Raw genomic sequence first — 23,077 nt, 5'->3', positions numbered from 1 at the left:
AACCTTTAAATTCTATCAGAACATCAGAGTAATTTGAAGATAATAAGCATGATATGGGCATTATAAAGTTTAAATGATTTTGAAAAGACATGTATGTTTACAGGGAGATTAGCAGATGTTTGAAAACTATAATTTTTATAGATTTCAATTTAATTGTATAAATTTTTGGTAGTTGTTTTTTCACAGTTCTGTGGCATTTAGATTTTTAAGCTCTGCAGAATTGCTAGCTGAATTGAAATAGATAGCTTAGGTTCTCTGATTTCCATTTAAATGCTCAACATACTGTCACAAGGAAGTAGTTCTGCATGGTTTATAACAACTTCGAGAGATTTGCAGCTGTGCTGTGAATACACCCAATTATACTTAATATGACTTTTGAAATTACTTTTTGCTCTTACCTGGATAAGTTAGTGTAGAAGGAACTGGTTTGCCTAGATATAGGATGCTAATATAGATTTAAATATTTGATATATTCAAATAACCCTTTGCTCCAAATGGAAAAATTGCAGCAACTATTTATTACAGATAAAACTTAATTAAAAAGAAAGAGTTAAGTTTTCAGGGTTGGTTTTTTTTTTTAATTTCAGAGCCAGATATTTTTATTAAGTGGCAGGGAGGTCAGTTAGAGTTCTTTATACTGTAATCTCTTGAATTTTAGACGATTTCATGTTTAATTCTGGTAAGAAACTGATTGCAGAAGGAGGGAAGGATCTAGAATCATAGAATATTAGGACAGGAAAATATACTGGTTATCATCTTATTAGCCCCAAACTCCTGTTTTTCAAGTGAAGAAATTATAGCTTGAAAAAGTTAAAGAGAAGCAAAAAGCCTAGGAAAGCAGGTCTAAACGAAGTACCTCAGTAGAAGACTTGGAACAAATAAATGTTGGCTTTCCGTCGCTGGGTAACTGTATGATGTGGATGATGAGCCTTAAGGGGAGATGGGATAGAAAATGAAACCAAAGACAAAGCTCAAATACCATGAAAAAACCGCAAAGCTATAACAGAAGCAACTCCATCAGCGATAGGGTCACTTGTTAGAAATTAGTTTGATGAATGCCAGTTCTTTTTCTAGAACTGTTCGATTTTTATCAGATTTTAAATATTTCAGGTTATAAAATTAAGAAAAAAGTGTTTAATGCTATCTCTTACTAAAAATAGAAGCCAGAGCTCAGAGTTCATTCTCCCACATAAAATTACACAGTAGCCACTAAAATACTTGTTGTCAAATTGAGAGAGAAATAATTATCCAAGAATAAATTTATATAGTTATAAAGATACCTATGCTATCTCTTAAAATATAAATTTAAAGTTTAAGATAACTGAAAGCAGACTAAATTTAAAAGAACAGAGAAAATGGGTTAAATAAATTGAAATCTACCTTTATAACGACTCACTATGCGGTCATTAAAAAGTGGATTCAAGAATATACAATGTCTGTGGGCAAAGATAATGTATAATAAGTAGGAAACATGATTAAATTAAATTAATATAATATGTGAGTGTATAATGATACAGAAAAAGAAAAATTAAAAGTTAAAAATAACCTGCTATGATTCCACTTAATATTGATGCTTTTTTCCCCCGTATTTTCCAACTTTTAAACTTCCCTCAAACAATGGCTGTTTATTGCTTTTACTACATTTTGCACTTGTATCAGTCAGGCTCTAGTCAGGAGACGGTAACCACAGAAGTGATTCCCACAGGGCAAATTTGATATGCTGCCACTCCTAGGACTGAGGGAAATTTGGACTGTGAATAACTCAGAATTTAGGGAGCCCCTTCTCCTTCTCCCCGCTCTCCCAAAGCTGAGATTCATTCCTCGGAGGAGGTGGTTCAGTTGCTGCAGATACAGGCTCGCCATCCCCGTCTGCCCTGCCGTGAAGAAGAGGCTTGCTGGAGGCCGCTCAGCGGAACATGAGAGCTGCCTACCAATGCAGCCAAGAAGAAAATTTTTGGAGGCTGCTGGAAACCACAAGAGCATCCCGTTGCCACAAGGAATGCTGCCACAGGGAATGCACAGGGAACGGGGCCGGAGGTGGTCGGGGGGAGGGGGGGAGGAGATTGAAAGTTATTTCTTCCTCCTCTAGTCTTATTCTAAGTGATTTAGTATGTGCTTAATACATATGGAAAATATGAAAATGGGAGAGAGACATTTCCTTTTAATTCTATTCTTATAGTGTACTTTTAATAATTTTTTGATTAACACCTATAACCTAGAGTTATATAATTCTAACTAATGCTATCTCGAGTTAATTTCTGGTAAAGACATCAAATCGGTACCTATTCATACATTGACATGACTGTTCTCAGTCTAATGATTAAGAAGTGGATGCCTCCTGGCTTTATTAAGACTTGACTGATGTGCCTCAGAAACGTAAATCTGCTGTATCCTTCACTGCTTGAACATCTTCAGTGGTTTCCCCTTGCTGTTAGGATAAAGACGTAAACCCGTAGTACAACTGCAAGCTCTTTACAATCTCGACCAGATTACCTCTAATGTTTGTCTCATTGGCTTTCATTTATTTACTTAAAAAGACCCTTTTCTTTTCCCAGTTCAGGCCCTTCATACTTGCTTCTCCCTCTGCAGAGCATGGTCTTCACATGCCCTCCCACCCACCCCATTCCCCCTTCCTTCTCTCTTTACAGTAGTAAATAATTGATTGTGTAATTACTTGTTTAGTTTTGGCTTCCCGGTAAATTGGACACCTATTCAAACCTAGAGAGCTTGTCTTGTAAATCATAAATGCCTTGTAATTGTTTGTCAAGTTGAGGGAATAAGTGAATCAATGAGAAGATGAGAAGAGCGATCTGAAGTGTAATACGTAGGGGGCAAACAAGAGGAAGGAAAATTTTAACAAAACTTGTGGTGCTCTTCCCAACTGTTAGCACTAAACTGAACACTTTTTAAATATGTAAAGTGAAACAAAGTAAGATGGGGTCATTCATACGAGGAAATATTGCCACAAAATGCTTGATGCAGGGTTTTGTCATTACAATATCGATATGACTAATATGACACTATCCAATATTTAGGTTAAATTTATAGATTAATTTCTGAAATTTTAAGATGAAATTTGTTAGTTAATTTTGAAATTGACAAATCTAGTGAAAAGATGCATGTACTTTTTGTTCATATTGAAAAATACTGATTCTTGCATAGAGTCTCGGTTTATTCTCTTCCTTTGGTTTGTCACACCTTCCTCCACATGTCATCTCTACCTTCCAAAAAAAAAGTATTTTCTCCAAATAATTTACCCCCACCATTTCTGCCTACAAATTATAAATATATAGTTGATATACATATATTTATATAAATACAAATATATACACACATTCATATGCTTTCACACAGAATTCTCATGTTTAAAGTTTACTGATTATTATTCAGTATTATTCAGTATTCAACAACATTCATACTGTGTTACTTAGAAAGTAGCTTTCATTTTCTGGCGGAAGTGTAGAAGTTTATGAATGACTACTTTTAATTTAAAAAGGTATTTAGCATGCTGCCATGAATCTAAAATATCACTCTATTAACATATCTTAAAGGTTAAGCTGGTAGTGAATATTTACCCTCTTTAGTTGGTTAAAGTTATGTTGACATTCAGAAAGAACAAAGAGCAGAAGTTATCTTTTATTTATTATTACTTTCATTTGCTGAGGAAAATTTGCCCTGAGTTAACAGCCACTGCCAAAGCCCACTCTTCTTTTGCCTGAGGAAGATAAGGCCCAAGCCAACATCTATGCCAATCCTCCTCCACTTTTTGTATGTAGGACACTTCCACAGCATGGCTGGTGAGTGGAGTAGGTCTGCACCCAGGATCTGAACCCACAAACCCAAGCCGCCAAAGCGGAGTGCCTGGAACTTTAACAACCCAGCCATGGGGCTGGGCCCTGTACTAGTAATTTTTTATTTCAGATATTGTATGTTTTGATTCTAGAATTTCCATTTGGCTCATTTATATCTTCTATTTGTCTGCTGAGATTCCTCTCCATCTTTTCTTTCATTATGTACGTCTTTTCTTTTAAATCCTCAAAAGTATTTACCATAGTTGCTGTACAGTCCTTGTATGCTAATTCTAACGTCTAGGTTATCTTGGGTTTGGTTTCTATTGACTGACTTTTCTCTAGGTTATGGGTCGTATTTTTCTATTTCTTCTCATGTCTAGTAATTTTTTAAAAATTGTATGTTGGACATTGTGGCTGATATATAATAGTGATACTGGAATTTCAGATTATTTTCCCTTCCTTTAAAGGATGCTGAATTAAATTATTGGCAGATCCTCTTGATCCCCTCAGGCTTGGTTTTATCCTTTGCTAGGGGGTCTATTTTGGTTTTGATTCAGTTCTATGGTGTACCTCTATCCTAAGGCTTGGTCCTTATACCTAAAGTGTGACCTTGCATGCACGAGGTGCTCAGCAAGTTTCCTCTTCTGTGGCTGGGCCAGAACTCCAACATTCCTCAGCATTATGCTATTTCTGGTATCTCCTCTCCACTCAGCCCCATTGCAGCCATTCTCTATTAATAATAAACATGTAGAATATTATGGAGGCAGGGTTCCTCTCTACTGGAACTTTGATTATGGTGCCTGTAGTCTATGCCTGACCTAAGCTGTGGGATGAGAGCTTGGGGGATTGTACACATTCTACTACTATGCTCCTTGTAAGCTTTCCCCAGTGAACCATTTTCTATCTACGTTATGTGGTAATATAGTGCTGTGTTGCATGACCTCCTTGCAAAATAGTTCCTCAGAGGGTTGTTGTGAAGATTAAATGAATTAACATTTGTAAAGTGTTTATAACACTACTTGGCATACAGTAAGCATTATGTAAAGGTTAGCTATTTGTTTTTAAAAGGAGAATCAGGAAAGACTAACAGTGTTCTGGAGTCACATAAAGAATATCAAAGGAGAGCTGGTAAACAATGTAAAATGCTGTGAAAAATTAAACAAAATAAAGAAGGAAAATAGGGCACTGGGTGTGGCAACAGAATAGTTAGAGTGGAAGTGAGATTGTATCAGGTTAAGGATTGAATGGCAAGTAAAGAGTAAAAGAGGGAGTATAGACTAGTTTTTCTAAGAAATTTGGTGCCAAAGAAAAGACAAAGTACATCAGTTAGGGCTTTTTTGCTTGCAAGTGATAGAAATCCAATTTGAACTAGCTTAAGAAAAGGGCTTACTATAAGAATATTGTGGTGTCTCAGAATGCAAGGTCAATAATGTGGCTGCGTCTCAAAAACATGTGGAACCAGGAATCAGCAGTCTTCTTTTTCTTGTTCCTCTCCGTAGCTTTGCTTCATTTTCTCTCCTTCTTTTTCCAGACCAGTTGCATTGCTTCTTTGACCCACATGGTAGGAACATGGCTATCAAAAGCTCTAAAGCTTTGTATCTTACAGTGCAGGAATGCAAACAGATAGTGGAGTTAGTTTGTTCTCAGTTCTAGTTTCAAAATTCCTAAGAGAGGACTCTGGCCTTGCTTAAACTAAGTCTCTAACCCTGGATGAATCAACTGTAGCCAGGGATTACAGAGGCTAACAGATTAGAGCATAACATAGCTATTCCTATTGTGACTATATGAATCCAGTGGGATGTGGAAAAGAGCAAACAAATAATAAGTATGCACGATAAGGAGAAACAGCATTTTCTTGAGCAGTAAGCAGTATAAAGGTGGAGTTTTTGTTGCTGTTGTTGTTGTTATTAAGGCCAGGGAAGGGATTTTAACATGTTTATATGAACAGAAGAAGTCAAAGGGATGGATATAGGATAAGAAGTGGGATACTTAATCCTAGGGTTGAAGAGAAGGAATGAAATTTAGTGCACAAATAGAAGAATTAGCCTTGTAGAAAAACAGGCCTTTCTGAGATAGGAGGGAAGAAAATACGAATGCACACTGGCATAAGCAGGACTAAAAAGATGAAGGAAATTGAGGGAGATTGGACTTGAAGATCTCCTATGATGTGGCTACATTATCTCTTGAGAGTAGGGAAGATTCAGCAAAAGGAGCAGTTGAAAATAACAATAAATATTAATATACCTGTAATGAGGAAGCTAAAAGGAAAACTTTAAAGTTTGTCAAACATTGTGAAGAGTCCAACTCAGACTGGAAACTATAAATTTATAAAGGAGTCAGATGTACATTGTGACTCCACTCAGTAATGGTCGCTAGTCTATGAACAAGAACACATAGCACAAGGTAAAAAGACAGGGAAAAGGAAATAAGGGTGCTAGCTAAGGAGACTGAATCAGTGATTAACTCTTCGAGTTAAGTCACTAGTAGGTAGCAGTAAAGAGATAACTTTATTCAGCTCCTGACAAATAATTACAACTCTGAATTAGTGTTGTTCAAATGGTACTGTCAAGATATTAATGGCTTTAATGTTTATTAGAAAAGGTTAACTCCATATTATTTTCTAAGGATACATTTATATTCACTTACAAATTAAATATTTGGTCTAATGACATCAAATCTGAACTCTTGAGAGATTTTTAAATTTGAAGGTTTAAATATGTCATCTTAATTTTGCTGCATTATTTTATTCTACCATAAAGCTGACCATGTGTAAATGGAGTCACTAACCCAAAGTCCATCTCTTGATACTTACAACAAACCAATTGCTTTGGAACACATATTTGTGTCATTATGTTACACAATTCCACCTGTAAAACAGGAATAATAATAGTACCTACTTCACAAGATTGTTATGTAGATTAAATGAGTTAACAAATATAAAGTGCCTATAAGAGCGCTCAATAAATGGTAAACTTTACTCAAAAAAAGCCAGCCATTATTAGTATGATTATGAACATGTGGTAGAATGACTTCTAAATTCATATTACTTATTTAAAAAATAAAGTATTACTAGAAAAATAAGCAAATAATAGGGCAGTCTGATTGAAAACATAAATTACTCAATGTACTTACTATGTGTTTTAACAATGATTTTTACATAAAAACAAAGACAAGGAAAGTGGCAAGTTTAAACCAAAACTAATGAATAAAATGAATTAATTTTCACAAAGTACAAGTAAGCTTTAGAAGAAAGACCTTTCTTTAAAAATACTGAAATATAAAATTTATTCAAAAGCAATAAAATAACAGCTTCTATGAAGAATGAACTACATATAATAAGTAAACACAGGACAGTACCAAAAACTCCATTTTTTTCATCACATCAAAATCTTCTTTTAATTACAAATTTTCTCCCTGGAATAATGCAAAATAATAGATTAATATTTGAAATATTCTTATATTTACTTAGCATTAAAGTCCACTATAATAATCAAGGGCAAATTTAAAGCAAGAGTGGAAAATATTTAGTAAATTGAAAAACATGAATCCTAAAAAGTCAATAATGGACCACGCAGATGTAAAAAGCAACTAATTCTGGTGGGGGTGGGGTGGGAAGGAGTGCAAGGTTACACTAAACTGATATAAAAAACAAAAACAGGGAACTCAACAAGAATAAGATATTTAGATCTTACTGTCACATTATGGTTCAAATGAGGGCACAGTAAGGAAGACAGACGAAGGGCCACATGGAAAAAAGTCAATGAAAAAGCGAGAAGAGAGAAAAAATAGAGCAGAAAATGAAAAAGACAAAAGAAAAATATTTGCACAAAGAAGTACCACAACATGGAGAGGTAGAAAACTAAAGGGAAAAGGCCCAGGAGATTCTAAAAACACAAGTCAAATATCTTGTCACATCTTGGTCTTTACTTGGGCCAGGAATTTGAAAATGTTATGTCTCCATGTATTTACATGTACCTCTGCTTCATCTTGTTTTCCTCCATCTTTAATTGTTTTCCCTATAGCTGATGTTCTCAATTCTTATTTTTCATCTTATTGTATGGTATACAGACCATATTTTATAAACTACTTTTCCTTTTTTGAAATAAGATGGATATAAATAATACTTCTTATAATTTCCTAATAAACTGTGAATTAGCTAATTATCAGTATTCACGGCACCTCCACTGCTCTAATTCAAAATAAGAGTTCTTAAAGTCTGTGAACTCCTTGAAACTGTATTCAAAATTGTGTGCATGTATGATTTTTTGTGAGTTTTCACTTGGCCTATGTGGTATTATACTCTCCTAATTTTTCTCCTATCTCATTGTTTACTTCTCAGTTAACTTTATTGGATTTTCAACTTCCTGAATGCTAAAAATTATTTAGCCTTACTAAATTAGGCTTAGGTTTTGGACTTATTTTTTCTCCTTCCACTAATTCCCAGCATTACGCCTTTAACTACCATCTATATGCTGATGATATCTAAATTTATACTTCACTCTCATACACCAATCATTCATCATCTCCTCTTGAATATCTAATAGAAATCTCAAATTCAATATATCTAAAATGAAACTCTTGATTCTTTGCATGCCTCCAAATCTGCTCATCTTATAGGATTCCCGTCTCAGCAAATACTCAGTTACTCTGGCCAACTCTTCGCTCAATTTCTCTGGCCAAAATCTTTGGAGTCTTCCTTGACTTCTATTTCACTCAAAACCTACAGCAAATTCTCTTGGCTTTACCTTCAAAACATATCCAGAAATTGAACCATTCTCAACACTTCCACATCTATCCTCCTGCCTATCCAAAATTGCCTGGATCATTACAAGTAGCCTCCTAGATGGTCTCTGCTATTGTCCCTTTATCATCAATTCTTCATAAAGCAGCCAAAGTGATCCTTTAAAGCCATAAATCAGATGATGTCACTTCTCTAAACAGAACTCTCTAATAGCTTCCCATCATACTTCAAATAAAATCCAAAGTACTTACAAAAGCTACAAGACTGCTAGGGCACCCACACCCCACCCACTATCCCACCTCAAGCATCATCTCTTACCTCATCTCCTATCATTCTCCCTCTTGTTTACATCAAACCAGCCACACACCTCCTAGCAGCTTTTTCAACATGCCAGGCATGCTGCCACCTCAGGACTTTAGTACCTGTTGCTCCCTTTCCTCCATTGCTCCTGCTCTAGATCTTGGGACTTCCGTACTTCCTACAGGATTCTGGTCAAATGTCACCTTCTTGTGAAGCCTTCCCTGACCACCAAATCTAAAATAGTACTCCTGTCACACTGTATCCTCTTACCAGCTAGCTTTTCTTCATAACACTTATTTCCAACTGGCATTAGAGCATATGTATAGTTACTTGCTTATTGATGGTCTGCTCACTAAAATGTAAGCTCGGTTTGGATAGGGTCTTGCTCATTTTTATGTCTATAATCCCTGTGTACGGTATATAGTGGATGCTCAATAGATTCTGAATGAATGAAATGGCTCAATAAATAATACACAGTAACCACAACTGTAGTTTTAAAGATTAGATGAAAACAAATTTTATCAGGCTTTATAGAAGATTGCCTTGTTTATTATACCATCTGCCTTGTTTGCTATACACTTGAAATTTCATAATGTACAAATTTAGTTTTACCAATAAGAATATTGCTATATTTATACAGTTTTCTGCTTATAAATAGTAAGTTAAACTCTTTTTATTATTTATTTTTATTATTGTTAGTTTTTTATTGCAGTAACATCGGTTTGTAACATTATATAAATTTCGGGTGTACATCATTATATTTCAATTTCTGTGTAGGTTATATCACATTCACCACCCAAAGACTAATTACAATCCATCACCACACACGTGCCTAATCACCCCTTTCACTCTCTTCCCTCCTCACTTCCCCTCTGGTAACCACCCATCCAATTTCTGTCTCTATGTGTTTGTTGTCGTTTTCATCTTGTATTCATGAGTGAGATTTTATGGTATTTGACTTTGTCCCTCTGACTTATTTCGCTTAGCATAATACCTTCTAAGTCCATCCATGTTGTCACTAATGGCTAGATTTCCCCTTTTTTATGCCTTAGTATTCCATTGAGTATATACACCACCCCTTCTTTATCAATTCGTCCCTTGATGGGCACCTAGGTTGCTCCCAAGTCTTGGCTATTGTGAATAACGCTTCAATGAACATAGGGGTGCATGTATCTTTACGCATTTGTGTTTTCATGTTCTTTGGATAAATACGCAGCAGTGGAATAGCTGGATCATATGGTAGTTCTATTCTTAAATTTTTGAGGAATCTCCATACTATTTTCCATAGAGGCTGCACCAGTTTGCACTCCCACAAGCAGTATATGAGAGTTCCCTTTTCTCCACATCCTCTCCAACACTTGTTATTTCCTGTCTTGTTAATTATAGCCATTCTGACAGGCATGAGATGATATCTCATTGTAGTTTTGATTTTGCATTTCCCTGATAATTAGTGATGTTGAACATCTTTTCACATGCCTGTTGCCATCTGTATATCGTCTTTGGAGAAATCTCTGTTCAGACATTTTGTTCTTTTTGAATTGGGTTAGGCTTTTTGTTGTTGAGATGTATGAGCTCTTTATATATTTTGGATAGTAACCCCTTATCAGATATACAGTTTCCAAATATCTTCTTCCAACTGTTAAGTTGTCTTTTTGTTTTGTTGATGGCTTCCTTTGCAGTGCAGAAGTTTTTTAGCTTGATGTAGTCTCATTTGTTTATTTTTTCTATTGTTTCCCTTGCCCAGTCAGACATGGTATTTGACAATATGCTACTAAGACAGATGTCGAAGAGTGTACTGCCTATGTTTTCTTTTAGAAGTTTCATAGTTTCAGGTCTTACATTCAAGTCTTTAATCCATTTTGAGTTAATATTTGGGTATGGTGTAAGATAATGGTCTACTTTCATTCTTTTGCATGTGGCTGTCCAGTTTTCTCAATACCATTTATAGAAGAGACTCTCCTTTCTCCATTATATGTTCTTGGCTCCCTTGTCGAAAATTAGCTGTCCACAGATGTGTGGGTTTATTTCTGGGCTCTCAATTCTGTTCCATTGATCTGTCCGTCTGTTTTTGTGCCAGTACCATGCTGTTTTGACTATTATAGCTTTGTAGTATATTTTGAAGTCAGGGAGTGTGATACCTTGAGCTTTGTTCTTTTTTCTCAGGATTTCTTTGGCTATTTGGGGTCTTTTGTCATTCCACGCAAATTTTAGGATTATTTGTTCTATTTCTGTGAAAAATGTCATTGGAACTTTGATAGGGATTGCACTGAATATGTACATTGCCTTAGGAAGTATGGACTTTTTAACTATGTTAATTCTTCCAATCCAAGAACATGGAATATCTTTCCATTTGTTTGTGTCTTCTATTGCTTTCAACAACGTTTTATAGTTTTCAGTGCACAGGCCTTTCACCTCCTTGGTTAAATTTATTCCTAGGTATTTTATTCTTTGGTTGCAATCATAAAGGGGATTGTATTCTGAATTTCTCTTTCTGCTACTTCATTGTTAGTGTATAGAAATGCAACTGACTTTTGTATGTTGATTTTGTATCTTGCAACTTTACCATATTCATTTATTATTCTTAAAGTTTTTTGGTGAATTCTTTAGGGTTTTCTACATATAAAATCATGTCATCTGCAAATAGTGACAGTTTTACTCCTTCCTTTCCAATTTGGATCCTTTTATTTCTTTTTCTTGCCTGATAGCTCTGGCTAGGACTTCCAATACTATGTTAAATAAGAATGGTGAAAGTAGGCATCTTTGTCTAGTTCCTGTTCCAAAAGGGATAGCTTTCAGTTTTTCCCCATTAAGAATGATATTAGCTGTGGGTTTGTCATATATGGCCTTTACTATGTTGAGGTACTTTTCTTCTATACCCATTTTATTAAGAGGTTTTATCATAAACGGATGCTGTATCTTGTCAAATGCTTTCTCTACATCTACTGAGATGATCATGTGCTTTTATGCTTCATTTTGTTAATGTGGTATATCATGTTGACTGATTTTCAAATGTTGAACCATCCTTGCATCCCTGGAATAAATCCCACTTGATCATGGTGTATGATCTTTTTAATGCATTGTTGTATTCGATTTGCTAGTATTTTTTTGAAGGTTTTTGCATCAATGTTCATCAGTGATATTGGCCTGTAATTTTCTTTTTTTGTGTTGTCCTTGTCTAGTTTTGGTATCAGGGTAATGTTGACTTCATAGAATGAGTTAGGAAGCTTCCCCACCTCTTAAACTTTTTGCAAGAGTTTGAGTAGGATAGGTATTAAGTCTTCTTTGAATGTTTGGTAGAATTCACCAGGGAAGCCATCTAGTCCTGGACTTTTTTTACCTTTTGGGAGGTTTTTGATTACTGTTTCAATCTCCTTACTGGTGATTGGTCTACTCAAATTCTCTACTTCTTCTTGACCCAGTTTTGGAAGGTTGTATGATTCTAAGAATTTACCCATTTCTTCTAGATTATCCAATTTGTTGGCATATAGCTGTTCATAGTATTCTCTTATAATCTTTTGTATTTCTGAGGTGTCTCCTGTAATTTCTCCTCTTTCATTTCTGATTTTATTTATTTGAGCCTTCTCTCTTTTTCACTTGGTGAGTCTAACTAAAGGTTGTCAATTTTGTTTATCTTTTCAAAGAACCAGCTCTTAGTTTCACTGAATTTTTCTGCTGCTTTTTAAGTCTGTATTTCATTTATTTCTGCTCTGATTTTCATTATTTCCTTTATTTCACTGATTTGGGGCTTTGTTTGTTCTTCTTTTACCAGTTCCTTTAGGTGCACTGTTAGATTATTTGAGATTTCTCTTGTTTGTTGAGGTAGGCCTGTAATTGCCATAAACTACTCTCTTAGAACTGCTTTTGCTGTATCCCATACATTTTGGCATATTGTATTTTCATTTTCACTTGTCTCCAGGTATTTTTTGATTTCTCCTTTGATTTCTTTGTTGACCTACTCGTTGTTTAGTAGCATTTTGTTTAATCTCTACATTTTTGTGGCTTTTTAAATTTTCTTCCTGTAGTTGATTTCTAGTTTCACACTTCTGTGGCCAGAAAAGATGCTTGGCATTATTTCAATCTTCTTAAATTTATTGAGACATGTGTTATGGTCTAATATGTGATCCATTCTGAAGAATGTTCCACAAGCATTTGAAAAGAATGTGCATTCTGTGGATTTTGGATGGAATGTTCTGTATGTATCTACTATGGTCTAATGTGTCATTTAAGGCCAACGTTTCCTTATTAATCTTCTGTTTGGACAATCTATTCATTGGTGTAAGTGGAGTCTTTAAGTCACCTACTATTATTGTGTTACTGTCTATTTCTCCTTTTACATCTGTCATAATTGCTTTATATATTTAGGTGCTCCTATGTTGGGTGCATAGATATTTACAAGCATTATATCCTCTTGTTGGATTGTTCCCTTTACCATTATGTAGTGCCCTTGTGTCTTGTTATAGTTTTTGTTTTAAAGTCTATTTTGTCTGATATAAGTGCTGCTACATCAGCGTTCTTTTCTTTGCCATTTGCATGGAGTATCTTTATCCATCCCTTCACTTTCAGTTTGTGAGTGTCTTTAGGTCTGATGTGTGTCTCTTGTATGCAGCATACATATGAGTCTTGATTTTTTAACCCACTGGCCCCCCTATGCCTTTTGATTGGAGCATTTAGTCTGTTGACATTTAAAGTAGCTATTGATAAGAATGTACTTATTGTCATTTTGTTAGTTTTCCTCTGGGTGTTTTAGTAGTTCTCCTCTGTTCCTTTCTTCTTCTCTTGCTCTCTTCCTTTGTGGTTTGGTGGATTTATTTAGTATTATGTTTGGGTTCCTTTCTCTTAATTTTTTGTGTATTTATTACAGGTCTCTGGTTTATGATTACCATGAGGTCCATATATAATAACCTACATATATAGCAATCTAAATTAAGTTGATGATCTCTTTAGTTTGACCTCTTGCTAATAGCTCTATTCTTTTACTCCCCTCCTCCCATATTTTATGTTTTGGATACCCTATCTCACCTCTTTTTTTGTGCATGTGTATCCGTTACTCTCTTATCGTGGAAATAGATAATTTTAGTGCTTCTGTCTTTTGACCTTCATATTAGCTTCATAGGTGGTTGAATTGCTACCTTTACTGTATATTGGCCTTTACCAGTGACTTTATTGCTTTTTTTTAAGATAATTTTTTATTCCTATTTGTGCTCTCTTCTTTTCCACCTAAATGAGTCCCTTTAGCATTTCTTGTAAGGCTGGTTTCTTGGTGATAAACTCCTTTAGTTTTTGCTTGTCTGGGAAACTCTTTATATATCTCCTTCCATTCTGAATGATAACCTTGCCCCGGAGAGTATTCTTGGCTGTAGGGTTTTTTTTTTGTCATTCTCCCCGAAGCCCCCTAGTACATGGTTGTATATTCTAGTTGTGAGTGCCTCTGGCTGTGCTACGTGGGATGTCACCTCAGCATGGCCTGAGGAGCAGTGCCATGTCCACACCTGGGATCCAAACCGGCGAAACCCCTGGCCACCAAAGCAGAGCGCACGAACTTAACCACTCGGCCACGGGGCCAGCCCCTCAGCTGTCAGTTTTTTCCTTTCAGCACTTTAAATATACCATGCCACTCCCTTCTAGCCTGTAAGGTTTCTGCTGAGAAGTCAGCTGATAGCCTTATGGGGTTTCCCTTGTATGTAACTTGTTGCCTTTCTCTTGCAGCTTTTGGGATTCTCTTTTTATCTTTAATTCTTGACATTTTAATTACAATGTGTCTTGGTATGGGCCTCTTTAGGTTTATCTTGTTTAGTGCCGTATTTCCTATACCTGGATGTCTGTTTCCTTCCTTAGGTTAGGAAAGTTTTCAGCTATTATTTCTTCAAATAGCTTCTCTGCCCCTTTGTCTCCCTCTTCTCCTTCTGGGACAGCTGTAATACACATGTTAGTGTGGTTGATGTTGTCCCAGAGGTCCCTTTGCCTGTCCTCATTCTTTTTAATCTTTTATCTGTTCTGCTTGGGTCGTTTCCTCGTCTTTCATCCAGCTCATTGATCCGATCTTCTGTACCATCTCCTCTGCTGTTGAGTTCCTCTAGAGAATTTTTCATTTCCAGTATTGTATTCTTCATTTCTGATTGGTTCTTTTTTTATATTTCCCGTTCCTTTTTGGAGTTCTCACTGAGTTCATCCATTCTTTTCCCAAGATCAGTGATCATCTTTATGACTTTTAGTTTGTACTCTTTGTCAGGTAGATTGTTTATCTCTTTTTCATTTAGTTCTTTTTCTGGGATTTTGTTCTGTTCCCTTACATGGAACATATTCCTTTGTCTCCTCATTTTGCCTCTTTTTCTGTGCTTATATCTATGTATTAGGTAGGTCTGTTATGTCTTCCTATCTTGGAGAGGTGGCCTTCTGTAAGTGACGCCTTATGAGGCCCCACAGTGTGCTTCCCTCTTGTCACCAGTTCCAAATGTTCCAGGAGTATCCCCTGTGTGGGCTACATGTGTCCTTCTGTTGTGGCAGGGTTGCTCTTGCTGAAGATGCTAGGGGAGACTAGGCTGTCCCCCCGGCCAGCTGGTTGTAATGCTCAGCTGCATGTGGCTCTTCAGGCACTTAACTGGGCCTGGGAAGCCCCAGCACAGTTGGCTGCAAGGTCGAATAGCACAGTCAAGTTGCAGTTTTTCTGTTAAGTGATTAGGTCCCCAGCTTGGCTGGTTGCTAGGCTCAGGGGCTTACAATTGCTACAGGCCTCTGGCCCACAGGCTGTTGTCAGCTTACTCAGGATTGCAGCTGAGTGGGGCTGGCCCCAGGCATGGGAGCACCCAATTGTTTCAGGCTTTGGAATGTGAAGCCAATCCCCTAGGTGGCTGTTTGAGAAGCACAAGTCTGCTGCAGCTGACAAGCCCCACCACCTGCAGGGCCACATACCCTGTCAATACAGTTCTGCCCTGTGCACGTGCCCCGACCGACTGAAGCCAACCTGGTTGCCTCACTGCATAGGCCTCACACACTCTGCTAATGCAGGCTTGCCCTTTGTGCATGCCCTTCCCTATGGAGGCAGACCCACTTGCCCTGCTGCAGAGGTTCCAGGCCCCCTACTTATGTGGGCCCATAAGTTGCCTGAGGGCTTGCTGGTAGGTAGGGCCAATCCCTTGGCTGGGCTGCCTGCCTTGGCTGAGCTGGATTAAATCAGTGCTCTAGCAGGTGGGGAAGACCCTGGGCTAACAGGCCAAGGGAAGAACTCCAGTGCCATCTGCCAGTGCCTGTGTCAGCATGTCTGTACTAGGTCACAGTAATGGCTACTGCCAATGTCTCAATCCCTGGGGAGGTCTTACCTCTCACCGAGATGCAGTCAGAGCCTATCAAGTGAGTCTCTTTTCACCAAACTGTGTACCTTTCTTTCCAGTGATTTTAGGTGGCTTTCCAAAACAGGTGAATTTGTGCATGGGCCCTTTAAGAGCAGGCTTTTTCCCTTCTATGACCAATAGCTTTTCTGGGGGTATTACTCATTACAGTTAATAGCCAGCAAAGCCAGATATTATGCCACTTGTCTCGGTTGTGCGGAGTCCAAAAGCTGCTCACTGTGGTAACACTTCTCTGCTGAGATCTCCCACTCCTCCAGGGAAGGCTTCATACCTTAAGATGGCCCCCAGACGGCTGGCTGGGAAGTGTCAGTGCCAGAAGGTGGCTTTTTTGTCTCCAGAAAGGAATTTCTGCCTCTCCCACCTCAGTCAGCACTGCCCCTTGTTGTGGGGTTTTTTTATCCACTTTCAGTTCTCTCTCAGGCAAAATTGTTCCAAGAGTAGTCGTAAATTTGTTGTGTCCATGGAAGGAGGTGAGTTCAAAGTCTAGCTATGCTGTCATCTTTACAGTTGACTAAGCTCTTTTTTTTTTTTTTTTTTGGTGAGGAAGATTGCTGCTGAGCTAACATCTGTGCCAATCTCCCTCTATTTTGCATGTGGGATGCCACCACAGCATGGCTTGATGAGCGGTGTGTAGGTCCACATCCAGGATCTGAACCCCCGAACCCCAGCCACCGAAGCAGAGCAAGCAAACCTAACCACTACAGGCCGACCCCTAAGCTCCTTTTAATGTAAGGAAGGATGTGAAGAAATGAAAAGAAGCTCCAACAGTTTTTGTCTTGGGTCCATTCTAAAAACACTTAAAAGATTTTTTAGGCCACTAAACTTATTTTGATGTTTTGGAAATGAGGCAAATAGGCTTTTGAAGAAAGCTGACATTACCCAGAAGAGACAGTTTATTCCTGTATGCAAAAAAAAAGATTAAATGCTTATAAACAATGTTGAGTAACTGTAAGGTATGTAGTAGGGATAAAGTTGCTTATTCACAATGATATGCCTAAAGAATAATGGGAATAGGTAAGTCATGCGCATGAGATATTCTGAGCCACTTGGAAGTCTATGACCAAAACAAAGGTTACCTTAATTCTTAACTAGAATGGTTTCCAGGAACATAACTAATTTTGGAGCTCCAAAAACATTTTCCACTATTCTAGAGTTCAAAATATTTTCCTAATATGAGGTAAAATTAGTTCTTTAATCAAATATAGAGATTATATTTAATCAAATATATAGGGTATTTTAACAAAAGTTTATTAAAAGACAACAGTCTACTTGTTGAGGTAAAAGCATTGCAACTTTGAATGAATTTTTTTTGTACCTTCAATAATTGTGCACATCACCTAATGGCATGCTTCATTTAAATACACGTATTTTTCTACAAGTTATAACATGATATTGATTGGAGACAAATTATAACTTCTAATGCATGAAATACATACCTGAGTTAAACCAGCACCTGTATGCATTGAAGACTTTTTTAACAGTCTCACTTCTTTGTTTATGTATCTTAGCATTCCACTAAGAGTACTGAAGTCATTTTTCTCAGAACTGTCATCTTCTAGGTCACATGTGAGAGGTTTAAATGAGTCCGAGTGGATATAAGTCAGATCTCTCTGGCTTTCTTCTAATGTTGAAGGTTGTTCTAATTGCATTTTTTTTAAGTCCTGTAGTAATTCTTCAGAAAGATCTTCATCACTACGAGTTTTGAAACTAAGGTCACTGGCACTAATAGAGCGGCGTAGTTTTTTACTCTTGAAAAAAGCTGTATGAGAAGGTTTAGAAAATTTTGGTTCTTGAATGCCAGGAGTAATTTCTGTTGGAGATGAAAATGGGGCTAGTAGAAACTTGATGTCTTCTGCTCTTTCATGTCCAGAAATTTTGGCTTGTAATCTGGTTAATTCTGATTCCTATAGAGAAATTGGTACATAGTAGGTGCTAAATACATTTTTGTTAGATGAATAACTTAGAAAATCATGGACTCTTAGAAGTCATCTAAGTCAGCCTTCATCCCAAAACGGGAATTCTTTTTATAACAACTCATGAGAGTTTTCCAAGCTCTGTTTAAACCCTTCATTTTGGGACAATTACATATGTTCACTTCAAATGTATTTAAACTATACTAAGGAATTCCACGAAAAGTAGCTTTTCCTTACAGATTTCTTTTCTTTTTTAGTATTAATGACAGTATCAATTTCTATTCAAGACTGAAATCGTACATCTAAAAATTTCTCTGCAGAAGTATAAAAGTACACTAACTTTTGTTAATCTAACATATATACATACAAAAAACGACTCCCTTCAGAATTTGTAATAAGAAATAAATGTATATAAGCTACTCTGCTTACATGTCCTCATTACAAGAAAGTTTATTACACTAGAAAGTTTTCAAAGAAAAAACTTTAAGGAAATGATTAATAATATTTAAAAAATCAATCCTTATTAACTAAACTTCTCATTTCTATAATTTTTCCATGTTCTTCATTTGGGTGCTCTGATCTAACTTTGGGATCCTAAGAATGAGACCGTATACACTGAAAAACCATAAAGCCTAAAAAAATGAATGAAGAGAAGACATTTTAATTTTAAAAGTTAAATAATATGTGTAGTACTCAAATATATTCTCTTTTTCTTACAGGTATCCATAAGGTATATATTCCTAAATTAGTCACTTTTAATCTGATCGTTTCTATTCTTTCTAAAAATTCTGTGCTAGTAACTAAAACTGTCATAACCACAGTGTGCATTACAAAATGAAAGTTGAACATGCATATTTCAGCTCTCTGATGTCTTTATACTACTTTATCTAGATAAACTTGATTTACAAGTGGTTAGTGTGCCAATTTTTTGTAGTAAGTCTTGTATTCACATTCTTATAATCACAATAAAGTAGCTATCAAGTTGACACACACAGGGTTGTGTGCAGTTGGACTTTTTAAAAGCACTCTTGTACGTTATCTACTCATAATTGAGAAAAGTGCTTTCTCAGATAAGTAGGATTCCATTTAACTTACAGTTTAACACCTAATTTTACAGTGAAATTTAGCATCCTGAATACATTAAACATAATTCAACTTTTTCTTAAGGCTCAAAGAAGGTCACTGTTGTGATCATTACTGCAGTGTGCCACAATATACTGATGCTTTTAGGGCTCTCAGAAAATGGTCTTAGCTTTGCCCTTGCCCCAGTTACCCTCAAGTACGCGGGTACTTGTGAGGGTGCTAAAGGAAGTGAGCTGGAAAGATGAGTTCCCTCCAATACTGTTCTTACTTCTCTTCTGTCTCACTTCTGTTTCTGTTCTCTGTCATTTACAGCTGCTGTCAATGGAATTGCTTTCCATCATTTATAGCTACTTCTAATTGTTAGTTATGCCAGCTTCTGTTCTTCTATTACCTTTTCTTCTTTCTCTCTATCCTCCTTAACTGCTCTTCAGGCTAGACTTTAGAGCCAGTTGACATTGACTTTGAGAGCTACTGTCAGAAAACAAAGGAATTCTATTTTCTGACTGGTATATTGGCTAATCATGGTGCACATTCTCAGATTTCTGTATCTATGGTTCATTTAAGAATTGCTATTATTTTGCCAATATTTTGGCAATTTCCTAAGTAGTTGAACTTAAAAACTTCTAAAAGAAGTCAGTAAAGTTGCAGGATACAAAATCAATATACAAAAATCAGTTGCATTTCTATACAGTAGTAATGAACTATCAGAAAGAGAAATTAAGAAAACCATCCCATTTACAACTGACTTAAAAAGAATAAAACACTTAAGAATAAATTTAACTAAGGAGGTGAAAAATCTGCACACTGAAAACTGTAAGACACTGAAAGAAATTGAAGAAAACACAAATAAATAGAAGGATATTCCATGTTCACAGATTGGAAGAATTAATATTGCGAAAATGTCCATACTACCCAAAGTGATCTACAGATTCAATTCAACTTCTATCAAAATTCCAATGGCATCTTTCACAGAAATAGAAGAAAAAAATTCTAAAATTTGTGTGGAAACACAGAAGACCCTGAATAGCCAAAGCAATCTTGAGAAAGAACAAAGCTGGAGGCATCACACTTCCAGATTTCAAACTATATTACAAACCTATAGTAATCAAAACAGTATGGTACTGGCATAGAAATGGACATATAGATCAATGGAACAGAATAGATTGCCCAGAAATAATCCCATGCATATACAGCCAATTAATTTATAACAAAGAAGCAAGAATATACATCTTCAATAGATAGTATCTTCAATAAATGGTATTGGGAAAATTGGACAGCCAGATGCAAAAGAAAGAAACTGGATCACTATCTTATACCATACACAGAAATCAACTCAAAATGGATTAAAATTTAAATTTAAGACCTGAAGCCACAAAACTTCTGCAAGAAAAAATAGGAGCAAACTCCTTAACATAATACTTGGCAATGATTTTTTGGATTTGACACCAAAAGCAAAGGCAACAAAGGCAAAAATAAACAAGAGGGATTATAGCAAACTAAAATCTTCTGCACAGCAACAGAACCATCAACAAAATGAAAAGGCAACCTATTGAATGAGAGAAAATATTTGCAAATCATATATTTGATAAGGGATTAATATCCAAAATACATAAAGAACTCATTCAACTCAGTAAAAATCCAAACAATCCAATTGGAAAATGGGTAGAGGAACTGAATAGACATACAAAGGGCCAACAGGTACATAAAAAGGTGCTCAACATCACTAATCATCAGGGAAATACAAATCAAAACCACAAGGAAATATTACCCCATGCTTGTTAGAATGGCTATCCTCAAAAAGACAAGAAATAATAAGTGTTGATGAGGATATGGAGAAAGGGAACATTTATGCACTTTTGGTGGGCATGTAAATTGGTGCAGACACTATGGAGAATGGTGTGGAGGTTCCTCAAAAATTAAAAACAGAACTACCATATGATCCAGCAATTTCACTTCTGGGTATATATTCCAAGGGAATGAAAAAGGATACTGAAGAGATATGTGCACTCCCATGTTCACTGCAGCATTATTACAATAGCCAAAACAAGGAAGCAACCTAAGTGTCTATCAACAGATCAATGGATAAAGAGGATGTGGTGTATATCTACATATAACGTATATGCAGATATACAATGTGTATACATACAATGAAATATACAGTGCTGTTTGGGACAACATGGACGAACCTTGAGGGTATTACACTAAGTGAAATAAACAGAGAAAGACAAATACTGCATCGTATCACTTGTATGTGGAATCTTAGGGATAAAAAAAGAGCCAAACTCAGAAACAGCAAGTAGAAAAGTGGTTGCCAGAGGCTGGGGAGGGAGGCGAAAGAGGAGAGGTTGGTAAAAGGGTACAACTTTTCAGCTCTAAGAAGAATAGTCTGAGGATCTAATGTATAACATGGTAACTACAGTTGGTAACACTGTATCGTATAAACTGAAATTTGCTAAAAGAGTAGAACTTAAATGTTCTTACCTCTCTCTAAAAAAAAGATTAAAAAAACCTTTGTTTCAACATTTACAAATTATTTCTCCTGTGCTAATATGATATCCATCTTATTAATAATTCCCCAATTCAATGTCTCCTAAATAAAATGCTTTCTATTCAAACAGGTCAATATTCGGTCATACAGTCTCCTATAAACTACAAGCATGGGAAAATAAGTCATAAATTAACTCTTTTATGGATATGCTTTATGTACTTTCATTTGTTTACTTACTTTAATAAGTAATGCTTCATTAGTAGCTTCAATTACTTCATTCCTGTCTTGGACTTGTTGATGCAAATCGCTTACAGTGTCCTGAGCTTCTTCTAATTCCAGTTTTGCCTTCTCTAACTGTTCATTTAGTTGCTGAACAGAAGACTTTTGAGAATCAGCAGAAATCTTCCACTTTGCATGGTTCTCCTGATGTGAAATCATCTATATAGCCCCAAAATGGAAATGGTAAAGAAGAAAGAAAGAAAACAGGGTGGGCTTGGTTTCAACGTTCTAATACTTTCCACTTAAACGAAAGTAAATTTTTTTTTTTTTTTGAGGAAGATTAGCTCTGAGCTAACTGCTGCCAATCCTCCTCTTTTTGCTGAGGAAGACTGGCCCTGAGCTAACATCCGTGCTCATCTTCCTCTACTTTATATGTGGGACGCCTACCACAGCATGACTTGCCAAGCGGTGCCATGTCTGCACCTGGGATCCGAACCGGCGAACCCCGAGCCACCGAGAAGCAGAACGTGTGCAGTTAACCTCTGCGCCACCGGGCTGGCCCCGAAAGTAAATTTTTTTTATAGTTACAAACATTTGATTTCTTGAAAAATAATTTACTAGAGGGAAAAAGGGGGAGAAGAAATCTATAGTCTTAAATTTACTTAAGAACTGTTAACCAAATACAATGGACTGATTTTGGATCCTAATTTTAACAAATCAACTATAAAGACATTTTTGTGGCAATTGGGGAAATACAAACAATGATTGGATATGTGATGATATTAAGGAATTACTGTCAATTTTTAGGTGTGATGTGATAACAGTATTGTGGCTAGATTTTTTAAAAATGGCCCTTACCTTTTAGAGATGTTTACTGAAATGTTTACTGATGAAACAATGGGTCTGGGATTTGCTTCCAAATAATATGTGATATGTAGGGGAGGGGAAGAAGGGAAGCGAGCGAGCTTAAAGATATCAGTGACCATAGTTCCCAGTTTGCCTACGACTGTCTGGGTTTCATGCCTAGTGCCTTGGTGTAGTTACTAACAGCACCCTTTTTCATTCTCAATAGTATTCCCTTTTAGATAAAAGAAATGGTCAACATACTTATAAACGAAGTAAAATTAGACATGAGTTGATAATTACTGAAGTTGAATAATATATACGGGAGGATTTATACCATTCTCTTTACTTTT

General features: G+C 36.3%; 1 protein-coding gene across 13 annotated transcripts in view; it reads right to left on the bottom strand.

The window, feature by feature from the left end:
* Window positions 1–6,281: 6,281 nt before the first annotated feature.
* CCDC18 (coiled-coil domain containing 18) overlaps window positions 6,282–23,077 on the bottom strand; it is a 100,706-nt gene continuing 83,910 nt past the window's right edge. For 9 of the 13 annotated variants that reach the window (XM_070486841.1, XM_070486845.1, XM_044748950.2 and 6 more), the window contains 2 exons: window positions 21,900–22,100; window positions 16,716–18,082 (listed from right to left, as the gene is read on the bottom strand). In XM_070486841.1, coding sequence (XP_070342942.1) covers window positions 17,558–18,082; window positions 21,900–22,100 — 726 coding nt within the window. In that variant the 3' untranslated portion in view covers window positions 16,716–17,557. Of the gene's footprint in view, window positions 7,206–16,715; window positions 18,083–21,899; window positions 22,101–23,077 lie in introns of those variants that run through there. The other 4 variants (XM_070486844.1, XM_070486846.1, XM_014865255.3 and 1 more) reach the window with 3 other exon arrangements.

Source organism: Equus asinus, chromosome 16, assembly GCF_041296235.1.
Source record: "Equus asinus isolate D_3611 breed Donkey chromosome 16, EquAss-T2T_v2, whole genome shotgun sequence".
In the NCBI taxonomy this organism is placed as follows: domain Eukaryota; kingdom Metazoa; phylum Chordata; class Mammalia; order Perissodactyla; family Equidae; genus Equus; species Equus asinus.
The sequence above is the reverse complement of the archived record's forward strand: the minus strand, read 5'-3'. Positions and strand labels throughout refer to the sequence as shown.